Here is a 13,218-nt window from a genome sequence, read left to right as displayed (position 1 = left end):
TGTGGCCAGCATGACTAAGCCACGTCTGGCGAACCAGAGCAGTGCACAGAAACGGCGTTTACCTTCCCGCCGGAGCAGTACCTATTTATCTACTTGCACTTTGGCGTGCTTTCAAACTGCTAGGTTGGCAGGAACAGGGACCGAGCAACAGGAGCTCACCCTGTCGCGGGGATTCGAACCGCCGACCTTCTGATCGGCAAGTCCTAGGCTCTGTGGTTTAACCTACAGCGCCACCCACCTCCCTGTTCTGCCATGTAGGCCACTCTTAATAATGCAGCAGGCTGGAAGTCATTAGTCAGGGCTTTAGAGAACTCTTGGATGCCTGCCTTGGTTTCTATGGGCTGCCTCAGTGGGTGAAGATGGGAATCGGGGCCCATACCATCATGCATGGCTGAAGGGCTAGCTCCATTAGGCTGCTTCTGTTTCTTGAACTCCTTGCATTCTAGACTGGTCTCCCTCTCTCTCCCCCCTCTCTTTGTGTGTGTATCCCCCCACCTCAAAAGGCAGCAGATGGCATTTTGAAGTGATGCCACATCAAGAGCCCACAATGTAAGGCCATACAGTCCCAAATCTAAAACAGCCTAACTGCACTGCTGACTGTGAGTACGGCTATTTCTGTGTTTACCATTGGTGCCAGAGTTCTTTTTTTCCTTCCTCCCTGAACCTCTTTCCTTTCGTGCCACCACTTATTTATTAATTCATCATTTCATAAACATACTCAACTGTAAGTACACAAAGTACTGTAGTTTACATGAAGAAAAGCAATAGCAATTATAATTAAAAATAATTAAAAGCAGTTATTTAAAACATGTTAAAAACTGATTAAAGTCAAGCTAGGTAGGTTGTCCGCCCACCCGCCCAGCAGTCAAAATCGGCTGCTATCTGAGCTGCTCTTGGAATCCTTTCGAATAGAAAAAGGGGGTCGGGAAGTACATCATCAGCATCAAATTTGATTCCCTCCCCCTCTTTCTTTCTTTTTTTTCTTTTTCCTTTCTCCTCCTGTGATGAGGCTGTATTTTAATATTTTATTGTTTCAATATTTTAATGTTGTATTTTAATCTTGTTTTTAAGTTGTATTCATTCAACTTGTTTTATTATTATTGCTTGTTAGCCGCCCTGAGCCCGGCCTTGGCTGGGGAGGGCGGGTATAAATAAAAAATTATTATAATTATCATCATCATCAAAGCGTTATCGAAACCAGAAACTCGCGCTGCGTGCATTTCTCTTCACCTTTCTTATCTCTATGGTCACCCGCCCTACCGAAGGGGACACGCCCCCCTGGGCCGGTTTCAATAAATCTCGCGAGGTCTCGTCCCCCCGTCCCATGCTAAGATGCCGGAGGCTACGCTCCGCCTCCGCGGAGTGGTCTCGCGAGACTTTGGGGGGAGAGGCCGCGCGAGAGCGGGGCTTGGCTCCGGCCGCCGGTCCATCATGGCCGGCGCTGAAGGGAAGGCGGGCGTCGGCGGGCGAAGGGGACGCGAGGCACGGACCAGCCTGACCGCCTTCGTGCTGGGAAGCTCCGTGGCGGCCGTGCCGCTGCTGCTGTCGGCGCCTCCGCCGGCGCTGCTCTCCGGGCTGGGCTTTCAAGGCCGCGCCGCGCTGGCCCTTCATGTGGCCGGAGTCAACGCCGCCCTCCTGCTGGCCTGGGGTCGCGCCCCGGGGGGCATGTACCAGGTAAGGGCTGGGAGGAGGGCGTGTCCACGCGAGGCCCCGCCCCTCGGCGGAGGGACTCGCCGAGTTCATGGGCGTGGTTAGTGCAGAGTCCGCCCACTTCTGCCTGGGAAGGGCGTGGCCATACCCTTTGCTATAACTTGGTTAGACACGCCCAGGGGTGTGGCTGTTTCCCCTGGGTGTGTCTAACCAAGGGTGATAAAAGAATTCTAAGGTCTCAAAAATGGAATAAATATTCATAGATGCATGCATATCTAAATACAGTGGTACCTCGGGTTACATGCGCTTCAGGTTACAGACTCCGCTAACTCAGAAATAGTACTTTGGGTTAAGAACTTTGCTTCAGGATGAGAACAGAAATCGTGCGCCCCATTAGCTAAAGTGGTGCTTCAGGTTAAGAACAGTTTCAGGTTAAGAACAGACCTCTGGAACAAATTAAGTACTTAACCTGAGGTACCACTGTATAAATAATCCATGTGTCAGAAATAGTTCAGGAGAGCAATCCTGAAGCCATGTTAACTCTCCCAATGAACTTCAAATATTCCTCTGCCAGTAAGGGAAGCAAATGGCTAAAGCCCTTCTTGTCTTAAAGGGGGCATATTTGCGTATGAATAGGGTGAGCCTGTGACCTGGATTCAGGAACTAAAGTATTAACCATCACAAAAATGGCCAGGCTTCCCAGGTAATGCAACCAGCGACCATTATCAGGTATCCTGGAAAACAGGATTTCTGCTGTCGACTGCCTCCTATGATGCATGTATGATGATTTGGGGGTGGTCTTTGGCTAAGGCAGTTGGGCAGCGTCAAACGTCTTTAAAGGCTCCTGCACTCTTTTGTTCAGGGTCTCTCTCATTGTGGAAGGAGGGGAGGGAACTCTGTTGCAACAGGAAAAAAAATATATATCTGCCTTGCTTTCCACTGGATCCTGCCTCCATCCATTCTTCTCTGACTGATCATGGACTTAGGGGACTCAGAGTCCCATGGGGAGTTGGACAGCAAAAGGCAAACCCCAATTTTTACATCAAAGGCCACTCCCTTCTCTGCTTAAGGAGAGGTGTGGCTATCTCCTTAATGAGTTTGCTTTTCTGCTCCTGACCCAGATATGTCAGCTCTGCTGAATGGCTTTCTACCTTCTTATACCAGTGCTTAGGGCTGAACCATGGGGCAAGTATGTCCCTGCGCAAGCGCAGAGTGCTTTAACCACTGAAGCAGTCTATGCCTGTGAGGCGCCTTGCAGCACTCTGACAACTGGGCTTGTTTACTTGTCCTAAGCTGGCACTTGCTTCGTCAAGTACATAAAGCCAGAGCTGCTGAAATCATAATGTTGTTATGCAAATCTATGGCGTGGTTCCATGTGCAATACTGTGCACAGTTCTGGTTGCCCCACCTCAGAAAGAAAATTTCTGGAAAAGGTTTAGAGAAAGGCAACCAGGGGATCAAAGGGGAAAAGCGACTTGCCTATCAGAAAAAGTTGCAGCATTCGGAACTTAGGACCTTTACATTTAGCAAAAAGGCAAGTACAGTGGTACCTTGGGTGAAGTACTTAATTCATAGAATCATAGAATCATAGAGGTGGAAGAGACCACAAGGGCCATCGAGTCCAACCCCCTGCCAAGCAGGAAACACCATGAGAGCACTCCTGACATATGGTTGTCAAGCCTCTGCTTAAAGACCTCCAAAGAAGGAGACGCCACCACACTCCTTGGCAGCAAATTCCACTGTCGAACAGCTCTTACTGTCAGAAAGTTCTTCCTAATATTTAGGTGGAATCTTCTTTCTTGTAGTTTGGATCCATTGCTCCGTGTCCGCTTCTCTGGAGCAGCAGAAAACAACCTTTCTCCCTCCTCTATATGACATCCTTTTATATATTTGAACATGGCTATCATATCATCCCTTAACCTCCTCTTCTCCAGGCTAAACATGCCCAGCTCCCTTGGCCGTTCCTCATAAGGCATCGTTTCCAGGCCTTTGACCATTTTGGTTGCCCTCCTCTGGACACGTTCCAGTTTGTCAGTGTCCTTGAACTGTGGTGCCCAGAACTGGACACAGTACTCAAGGTGAGGTCTGACCAGAGCAGAATACAGTGGCACTATTACTTCCCTTGATCTAGATGCTATACTCCTATTGATGCAGCCCAGAATTGCATTGGCTTTTTTAGCTGCCGCGTCACACTGTTGGCTCATGTCAAGTTTGTGGTCAACCAAGACTCCTAGATCCTTTTCACATGTACTGCTCTCAAGCCAGGAGTCCCCCATCTTGTATTTGTGCCTCTCTTTTTTTTTGCCCAAGTGCAATACTTTACATTTCTCCCTGTTAAAGTTCATCTTGTTTGTTTTGGCCCAGTTCTCTAATCTGTCAAGGTCGTTTTGAAGTGTGATCCTGTCCTCTGGGGTGTTAGCCACCCCTCCCAGTTTGGTGTCATCTGCAGATTTGATCAGGATGCCCTTGAGTCCATCATCCAAGTCGTTGATAAAGATGTTGAATAAGACCGGGTCCAAGAAAGAACCCTGTGGCACCCCACTAGTCACTCTTCTCCAGGATGAAGAGGAACCATTGATGAGCACCCTTTGGGTTCGGTCAGTCAGCCAGTTACAAATCCACTGAGTGGTAGCATAGTCAAGACCAGAGGTCTGTACTTAACCTGAAACTGTTCTTAACCTGAAGGACCACTTTAGCTAATGGGGCCTCCTGCTGCCGCTGCGCCGCCGGAGCACAATTTCTGTTCTCATCCTGAAGCAAAGTTCTTAACCTGAAGCATTATTTCTGGGTTAGGGGAGTCTGTAACCTGAAGCTTATGTAACCTGAAGCATATGTAACCCGAGGTACCACTGTAAGAGATAAAATTATAAAAGCTGATAGAATTATGCACGGAATGGAAAAAGTGGATAGAGAAAAGCTTTTCTTACTCTCTCACAATAACTTGTGGACATCCATGAAGCTGAATGTTGGAGTATTCAGGACAGGTGAAAGAGAGGGCTTCTTCACACAGTGCATAGGTAAACTATGAAACTGCCTCCCATGGTGGGAGGCAGTGATGGCCGCAAACTTGGATGGCTTTAAAAGAGGATTGGGCAAAATCATGCAAGACAAGGCTGTCACTGGCTGCTAGCCAGAATCAGCCTCCATTATTCCTCAGTTACTGCGCACTCATCTTCTGCTTGCGGTTTCCCCACAGGCCTCTGGATGGCCCCTGTGAGAACAGGATGCTGGACTAGATGGGCCATTGGCCTCATCCTGCCAGGCTCTTACTTACCTGTTGTGGCGTGACTTGTTTTAGCCTGGCACCTATTTGGTCAAGCCCACAGTCATTTTTGTTGCGGCTGGTCTCTTAAAAGTCTTCAGCGTTGTGTTAGATCTTAATGTCTTGCCGTAGGATAAGTAGGAAAAGTTTGAAGAGGAAACCTCAAGCCCTTACCCCTATTTGAAATAAGATTGCGCTAGATGATTAGGATGCAAAGTCATCCCTGATAGATCTCATCTATCTTTTTCTCATAAATGATATTGTAGACAAATAAGAAGGGGAATCTGCAGCCTTTGATATGTTTTTTGACTCGAACTTCCAGTATCACCAGTGGTTGGGGAGGACAATAGGAGTTTGGAGCGGTGGTCAGGATAGGCATATTTCCACCCAGGGGTTTCCTGTTGTCAATCCCTCCCATGGTTTGCTGGAGAGATAAAACTGCCTTAGGATTTGGCTTCAGAACTGGTGACTTGTGGGGTAGGAGTATGTGGGGTTGCCCCCCTTCTGGCTGATGGGCAGGTGAGTTTTTGACTGTGCCTTTTCTTGCCTTGTAGATTGCCATCCGTGCCTGCTTCTTGGGCTTTGCATTCGGGTGTGGTTTATTGCTCAGCTTCGGACAATCTACGTGGAAGCATTTTGGATGGTAAGAGGGCAGCACTTTAGGTTTCTGAAAAGAAAACTGGGGGCACTGGGGGACAGCTCTCTTGTTCCTGGAGACTCCTGGGACCTGCACTCACCTCTGTTTGGCTGGCCTTGATCCTCTTAGGGGCACTAGGAGAGCCTGCCATAGGAGACAAATACTACTTAATGCATTGTTTCTGAATCCATTTTTTTGGAGCCCCTTTTCTCCCCTGCCTTCTATACTCAGGAAATCCTAGCTGCTTGCCAGGGGACAAAAGCAGACACCTGGAGGGGAATGTCCGAATAACTGATGGTTCTTAGTTTGAGGTGGTTAGCCTTCCCACTCCTAATTTTGGATGTGAAACCTAGGTATCTGCTCTGTAAAATATATATATAGATGTGTGCAAGTTCTTCTCACTGTTTTAGGACACCTGCATTGAGTGACGTGAATGATGCTATATTTGAGTCTGCATGCTTCCTGGAAAAGGAACCATCCAGAGAATGCGCCCACCCTTGTAATATCGTTTTTAAAACAGCATTGGAGATTAAGCAGCTGGTGTGTTGAGCAAACCAGTTTACAGCTCTTCAGAAGAGCAAACCTCGGGTTAAAACCCAGGAAGCTGAAACATGAGGGTTTTACTGAGTCCCTGGTTGCTCTTTCAGGTATATGTGTTCGCTCTCCTTCTTCCATTATTCTGAATACTTGGTGACAGCTGTTAACAATCCCAGAAGTCTCTCCTTGGATTCCTTCTTGATCAACCACAGCTTTGAATACAACCTAGCCGCAGTCTCATCCTGGGTTGAGTTCACCGTGGAAAAATTCATTTGCCCAGGTCAGTAACTATTGAGTTCTTATGCAAGTGAAACAGAAAAACTCAATCATTCTAATGGGAGACCCAGAAACATGGACTTGGAGGCAGGTCTGAAAACGAAGCTGTTTCTCTCCCCAACCTGAACTAATTGGGGTAATATTGACCCCTCACCTTTAAAATGATCTCCCCTTTGAAGGTGTGTTTCACCACAACACTGATGCTGTTTTAGCAACAGGTGAAGACACACCTCTTTGCCCAGGCTTTTGGGGAGGGATGAAGTATGTATTGGGTCCTTGAATCTCCATTGCTGCTGGTAGTTTGTAACTGAAGTCTGTATTTTGCTACATGCTGTTTTTATCTTCTTTTTTTAACTGTTGGTGCTTAGGCCATATATTCTTTCTCTAGGACCTCTGGGTAGAAAGGTGGGTCATAAATACTTTAAATAAATAAGAACTTGGTATGCTGAAACAAGGTGTTAGGACTTGGCCTTTTAGTGTCAAGGGGCTTTGCATGCATTATCTCAGAAAGCTTCTAAGTTAGGCCGGGGTTGCTATCCTACTATTGCAGGTACAGAGGCTGAGTAAGCAGCACTCCTTTGGTGAAGGCCATCTACTCAGCTTATTACCACCTTGAACCAGAGACTTCACAGCTTGCATTAATAGCTGTAACAACAGCCCTTCAGTGGTGGCTGAGAGTGCTCTATTCATTGCAACCTGCTGGCCCTCAGTTACTAATACACGCCTGAAAATGCTGATAACAGGGTGAACTTGTTGCCCCTCAAGCTTATTCAGAGGCTGCATTGAAAGATGGCCGCACACCACTTGTGTGTGGCTTTAGCTCTCTGTCATTAGTTGGACCATTTTCTGACCCTTCTAAAACACTGACTGTTTTGACATTAAGGTCCTTTTTTGTTTTAAATGACACTGTGAAGGGGGAGGAGATCACTGTTATCAACTAGTGTTTATGGAAGTTTGGCTTTGATCTCTGTATTCTGCTTCTTGTGTACATTGAATTGTGAAGTTTGCAGATGGCCCACATACCTTTGTTGTAGCCCACCTGCTGGCACAGACTTCTATCAGTCATTTTTGGTCCAAAAGAAAACCAAAACCTAGCTCCAGTGCAGCTGTCTGCCCTGGTCCCTTGTGAATAATGTATTTTTGTGAAGTTAATCCATTTGTTACAAGCGCCGAGTGCCGCCTTTCCCCTTCTGACCGGTGCAGCTGCAACTCTACCAGAGTGGCACCATTTTGCAACCTGCGCTTGCTCATTTGCAGAGATGAAGCAGATCACTTGGCTGAGTTCGGCAGGGCTGCTCATGGTGGTTTTTGGGGACTGTCTGAGGAAGGCTGCCATGCTCACAGCTGGCTCCAACTTCAACCACATTGTTCAGAATGAAAAATCGGAGACTCACACTCTTGTGACCAGAGGTGTTTATGGCTGGTTTCGTCACCCATCGTACGTCGGATGGTTTTACTGGAGTATTGGGACCCAGGTACTGTTGCACAGCTTAGTGCATCTTGTAATATTTTGGCTCTTTCGGGGGGGTGGAGGGGGTACCCTAGGCTCCATGAGTTTTTAAGAGGAATGTGTGATAGCGTATAATTCATGCATCCAATCTTCCAGTTTTCAGAGTGGTTTAACAGTCAATCCCTTGTCGCAGGAAACTCTGGGAATTGTAGTTCCTGGGAGGGGAATAGGGGTCTCCTAACCACTCTTGACACCTTTAACAAACTTCAGCTCCCCAAATCCTTTGGTGAAAGAAGCTAGGGTCATTGAAAGTGGTATCAGAATGCTTTAAACATATGGTGTGAATGCAGCCTACGAGTCTCTTGAGCTTTCCAGTTCTGATGTTCCTGGCAGCCATTCTCCTGCATTCCTTGTTTCAGGTATTGCTGTGCAATCCAATATGCATGGTGGGCTACACACTGGCATCCTGGCGCTTCTTCCGGGAGCGGATAGAAGAGGAGGAGATGACCCTGATCCATTTCTTTGGGGAAGAGTACCTGGCCTACAAGAGGAGGGTCCCTACAGGCTTGCCATTCATCAGAGGCGTGAAAGCGGAGCTATGAAGACCCCGGGGCTGGCATTGAGCAGAACGTGGGAACTCCCGGCTCCAGGGGCCTCCTGGCCTGGCCTGGCCTGTGCAGAAGAACAACGGTGACATACGTGCCGTGCCGGTACAGTAGCGGTCAGTTTTAATACCTAGTGAGTTTCCTGGAGGTTTGTGAAGGGCTGGGCGGAAGCTCCATATCTTAGGCAAAAATAGATGTCCTCCCTTGACATAAGCGGGAGAAGGAACTGCCTGGATCAGAGCTGCACTGAATCCTCAAGGCCGACTTTGAAAGGAAAACAATTTTCGTTGCTCTGCCTCTTGCAGCTTTGATGGACCAAAGTGCACCAAAGCAGATTTCAATGACAAGCTCGCCCTTTGAGTAACCACTATTGCTCCCTGGAAGGGATTTGGATAGAAACTCACCTCTCTAGTCGAAAGTTTTTCTTTTCTTTTTTAAAGCAAAGGGGCCCAGCCCTTCCAGTTCTTCCCCCTCCCCACAAACGCCGCCCCACCAAAGGGCAAGCCCAGCACAGCTTTAACCTCTGGGCCTGATCTCCTAAGCACTCTCCCAAGGCTGGGCTGGCAGGGGGTAGGGCCTGTTTGCAGCATCCAGGCCCTCTGGTTCTATCTTAAAATGCATGACAACTGTCAAGATTAACAACACAGGCAAAGAGATCTCCCTTCCCTTTGCCCTTTTTCCAAACCAGGCTTGCAATACACCTCACAAACGAATGAAAAAAAGAGAAGTCTTTGCACCTAAATGTTATGGTCTCCTGTTTCTTTCACGGCCATTTTGACGTCCCTCCTGGATGAGCGGTCCTGTCTCACTCCTACTGCTCAGCCTCACAACCTTTGTCTTCATTCCACATTTTTGATAATGACCACCTCTCCTCCCACCAGAATCCTGCTTGTGTAGCAAAAGTTCAAATTCTGTTTCTACAAAGTGCAAGGGGATGGTTGCTTTTGACTTTGCATACTGAACAAGTATTACCTTGGCAATATATATTAAGCAGGATGCACATGACTGACTGGGAGAGACTACCCTCGCGCCCCCCCCCTCTCCTTGGCTGCCTTTTAAAAAAGTTTCTCGCTGCACACTTTTCCATTTTAATATACCAAAGAGAAGTTTAATGTGTTTCTGTTTCTATTGATCTATTTATAATGAAGATAGGAAATAAGACGCTTGCAAACTGCGGCCAAGACTGGCAGAAATGGCAGGGGGCCAGTTGCCATCCAGCTATCATTCTGTCTGTACCCAGCAAGGATGATTCCTTAAGCTGTCATCTGTCCACTTTCTTTGATTTGTAAATGCAAAACGGCCAAAATCTCAAGCAAGCAGCTTTAATTTCTCTTTCACTCTGTGACATCCTTGTTTACAGAGGGGTACGCAGGCTTTTGTGCTTCTTTACTTGGGGCACTTTTTTGGGGGCGGGAGGAGAAAATGAGGCAGTTGCACTTAAGAGAGAGAGAGAGAGAAAACATAGTGCAAAAATAGGTCCAAAACAATTCTATGCTTAGGAAAAGCTGGATTCTACACCTCTGTATAAATTAAGACAGTCTACATAGTGTCCCCCATTTCCTATTGTACCTGTAGAGTCTGCTTTTAGCACTGGAAATTTCTGGTCAATAATTCCCCTGCTGTCCAGAGTTAGGTAGGAGCTCAGACCTTGCCCTTATAGACTGCATTGCCCAAGAGCTTCTGTTGACCTTAATTCTTTAATCTGGGAGCATGGCTGAGTTAATTTTAGGCGTGTGATGGAGAGACACAACTCATGACTTGGAGCTTCGGGGCGATTTGTTTCCTCGGTGGCTCGTTAAGAATCAAGCAGAATCTGAAAAATTCTGTTCTGTTGCTTGTGAACTATCCGGTAGCGATTGAGAGCCCCTTGGTTGGCTTTGTGCAAATGTCATAGTACAGCTTGGTGGGGGAACCTGTTGCACAGTTGACCTACTGCAACAGAAAACTGAAGCTTCTTCCTTATGTTGAGTAAGTCCATTGACCCATGTTGCCTAATATTTGCTTGCCCTGATGGGGAAGAAGATTCATATACGGTTCATATACGCCATGAGATGGGGTATTGGTTACAGAAATCAGTTTCCCCAAGAAAATCAGTTTTAATAAATAAATAAAAGTTTCTAGTCCTTGTGGCTGCAAAATGAGCTTGCATGGTGGAGGAAGGGTATGTCTGGTTGAATTTCAAAATCTAGAAAGTTGCTAAGGTTTTCAAGGGTCAGATTCTGATCTGTCCTACAGAGGGTGGATCCACTGAGATGAATGGGCATGTCTAAGGTCCGTTCATTTCAATGGGTCTGCACTTGGTTGGATGAGATTTGAATTCCCTGCATAGCACGTGTGTAGTTTGCAAACCCTGCTTTGTACGGAAGGGGCTGCAGCTGAGGGGTAGCTCTGTGCTTTGCATTCAGGAGGCCCCATATTCAGTCCCCAGTTGGGGACTGTCCCCTGCCTGAAACCCTGCCAGTCAGTGTAGACGGTACTGAGGTAGATGGATCCAAAGATCTGAAGCAGTATCAGGTCGCACCCTGTGTTCCCACTTCGGACCTGTAGGCTCTCCTCGGTCAAAATACATGTCCATATCTGTAATATGCAGGCAATATCTGTAATATGCAGAAGCAAATTTGTTTTTTTTAAAAAAGTATGCACATTTAATCAAATCAGTGTAATTTGTATGGATTGTGGAATACAGCTTTTATTAGAACGAATTTTGGATGTATAATCCTAGCATCATTATTATAGAAATCATGGTATACACACAGGTCTGCCTCCCCCTCTCCTCCCTCCCCCTCCCCCCGGCTGCCCTGGTAACTAGCCAGTTTGTGTTGCCAGGAGAATATCCTGAGATTCCCTCTGAAAATTAATCATGCTGTTTTTTGCTTTGTTACCTCGGAAGCTGAGAGGCAGTTGTTTACTTTCCAGTCCCTTTGGAGCAGTCGGCTGGCAACCAGCCAAACAGAGGATCAGTTCTGTTCTCTTGTATTTTTAAAAGAGTAATAATAAAATATTTTTAAGTCTCTATTCTTTGGCAGATGTTGACAGCACCCCTTTCTTAGATCATATTTATTGCATTGACAACCCCACCTTTCCTCCAATAAGCTCAAGGTGGTGTATGTAGCCCATAATATGAGCCTTACAACAACCCTGTGTGGTAGGGTAGTTGAGACCTGATGACTGGCCCAAAGTCGCCAAGCGGGGATTTGCACTCTAGTCTCCCCCTCATAATGCATGACTGGGAATAACCCCATAATTATTGGTGGGCAAGGAAGGGGCCCTCTTATTTCAAAACCATTTTGGCAGGTGTTGGGAACCTGCAGCCCTCCAGATGTTGGACTCCCAATTCCCATCAGCCCTAGCCATCATGCCAATAGGCACTGCATCAGGGCCATCTGTCTTCAAACAGAAAACAGGTATGTTTTTTTCCACACGCACCTCAACTCTAATAGCACAAATACACATCCTTAATTATCATACCGAGCATATAGGATGCATTTTGTGAAGGTTGCTTAATGAAACCCATAAGCGTTAAAGGCAAGGAAAATGTTTGCATCTAAGTGAGTGTTTCCTGGCCTTGCAATATAAGAGGAATGTCCTCCATCCCCAAATTAAACTTGGACACACATCAGGGATGACTATGTGAGTGGGGAGTCCAGCAGCATTTGGAGGTCCCTGTTTCAGAGAGCGAGTTACCTTCTTGGAAGGAGGCCAGCCCACATCAGTGGCTGCTGCAGAGGTGCAACAGGTGAGCTCCTCTGAAGGTAATTCTGCTCTGGAGGGTTTGGATCATTTAACCACATTGTCCCAGAACAGCTGGGGACTCTCTAGAGGTTTCTGAACTACAACTCCATGCACGCTGGCCAAGGGCTGTGTTTCCTTGGGCTGATGGGAGCTGTAGTTCAGCAACAGCAGGCGGGTCCCCACATCTGCTCAGGAGACATGGCAAGATTGCTGGGCCCCAGGAGAGGCTCACAGGAAATAAGCAAGGACAAAACGGGGGGTCATGCAGAGAGACACAGTGGGCAGGCCTCTTCTGCACACAGGTACTTTAAGCCATACAGAAGAACTGCTGATTTTTTCTCAGGATCTGAGGATGCCCCAACCTCTAGTGTGCTAGTGGAAATGGCTGTATCTAGAGAACTGGCTTTTAAGGGTGTAGCTGAATAATAGGAGATGCTGGTTTTGCATAACAACATTTCATGCCTCTCAGTTGCATGGTAAAATAAGAAAAACCTGCAGTTCCAGGCAGGTGCAGAAAACCCACACACTTGGTAGTCATAGGAGGATTTTGCTTTTATCAGAGAAGCCCAGACTCACTCTCTCGGTTTGGAGCTGTTTGAGAAGCCAGTGCCTGTCTAGACATTGATGTGGGAGGCACAGCTGAAAGAACACAGGCAGTACTTGGCAGAAGCTGGAGGAATTAAGATTTCCGCTGCTGCACCCTCCATTGTTTCTTAACAAGCCCGCACCTTGCTGTGCTCCGGAAGTGCCAACAACAAAGAAGCCCTGCAGAATAACACAAAATAAATCCTTCTGTTTTGCATGGTTTAGGGATTGCAGAATCAGGATTATCTTAGTACAGAATATACAGTGGTGCCCCGCAAGACGGAAAACCCGCTAGACGAAAGGGTTTTCCGTTTTGGAGGTGCTTCGCAAAACAAATTTCTTATGGGCTTGCTTCGCAAGACGAAAATGTCTTGCGAGTTACTGCGGGGGTTTTTCCCTCCCCCCTTTTCCCCAAGCCGCTAAGCCGCTTATCAGCTGATCCGCTAAGCCACTAAACCGCTTATCAGCTGATCCGCTAATAGCG

The 13,218-nt window shown here is 47.1% G+C and overlaps 1 protein-coding gene across 1 annotated transcript; it reads left to right on the top strand.

Annotated features, from left to right (window-relative positions):
- Positions 1–1,317: 1,317 nt before the first annotated feature.
- Positions 1,318–11,430, top strand: ICMT (isoprenylcysteine carboxyl methyltransferase). The gene is made up of 5 exons (XM_082230453.1): positions 1,318–1,674; positions 5,467–5,555; positions 6,197–6,366; positions 7,620–7,837; positions 8,232–11,430. Exons 1-5 carry the CDS (start codon positions 1,333–1,335, stop codon positions 8,412–8,414), a joined length of 1,002 nt encoding a protein of 333 aa, XP_082086579.1. The 5' UTR covers positions 1,318–1,332; the 3' UTR covers positions 8,415–11,430.
- Positions 11,431–13,218: the final 1,788 nt, after the last annotated feature.

The sequence above is a fragment of the Podarcis vaucheri genome (assembly GCF_965113315.1).
Source record: "Podarcis vaucheri genome assembly, chromosome: 7".
In the NCBI taxonomy this organism is placed as follows: domain Eukaryota; kingdom Metazoa; phylum Chordata; class Lepidosauria; order Squamata; family Lacertidae; genus Podarcis; species Podarcis vaucheri.
Note: the sequence above shows the minus strand (reverse complement) of the source record. Positions and strands in the feature narration are given on the sequence as shown.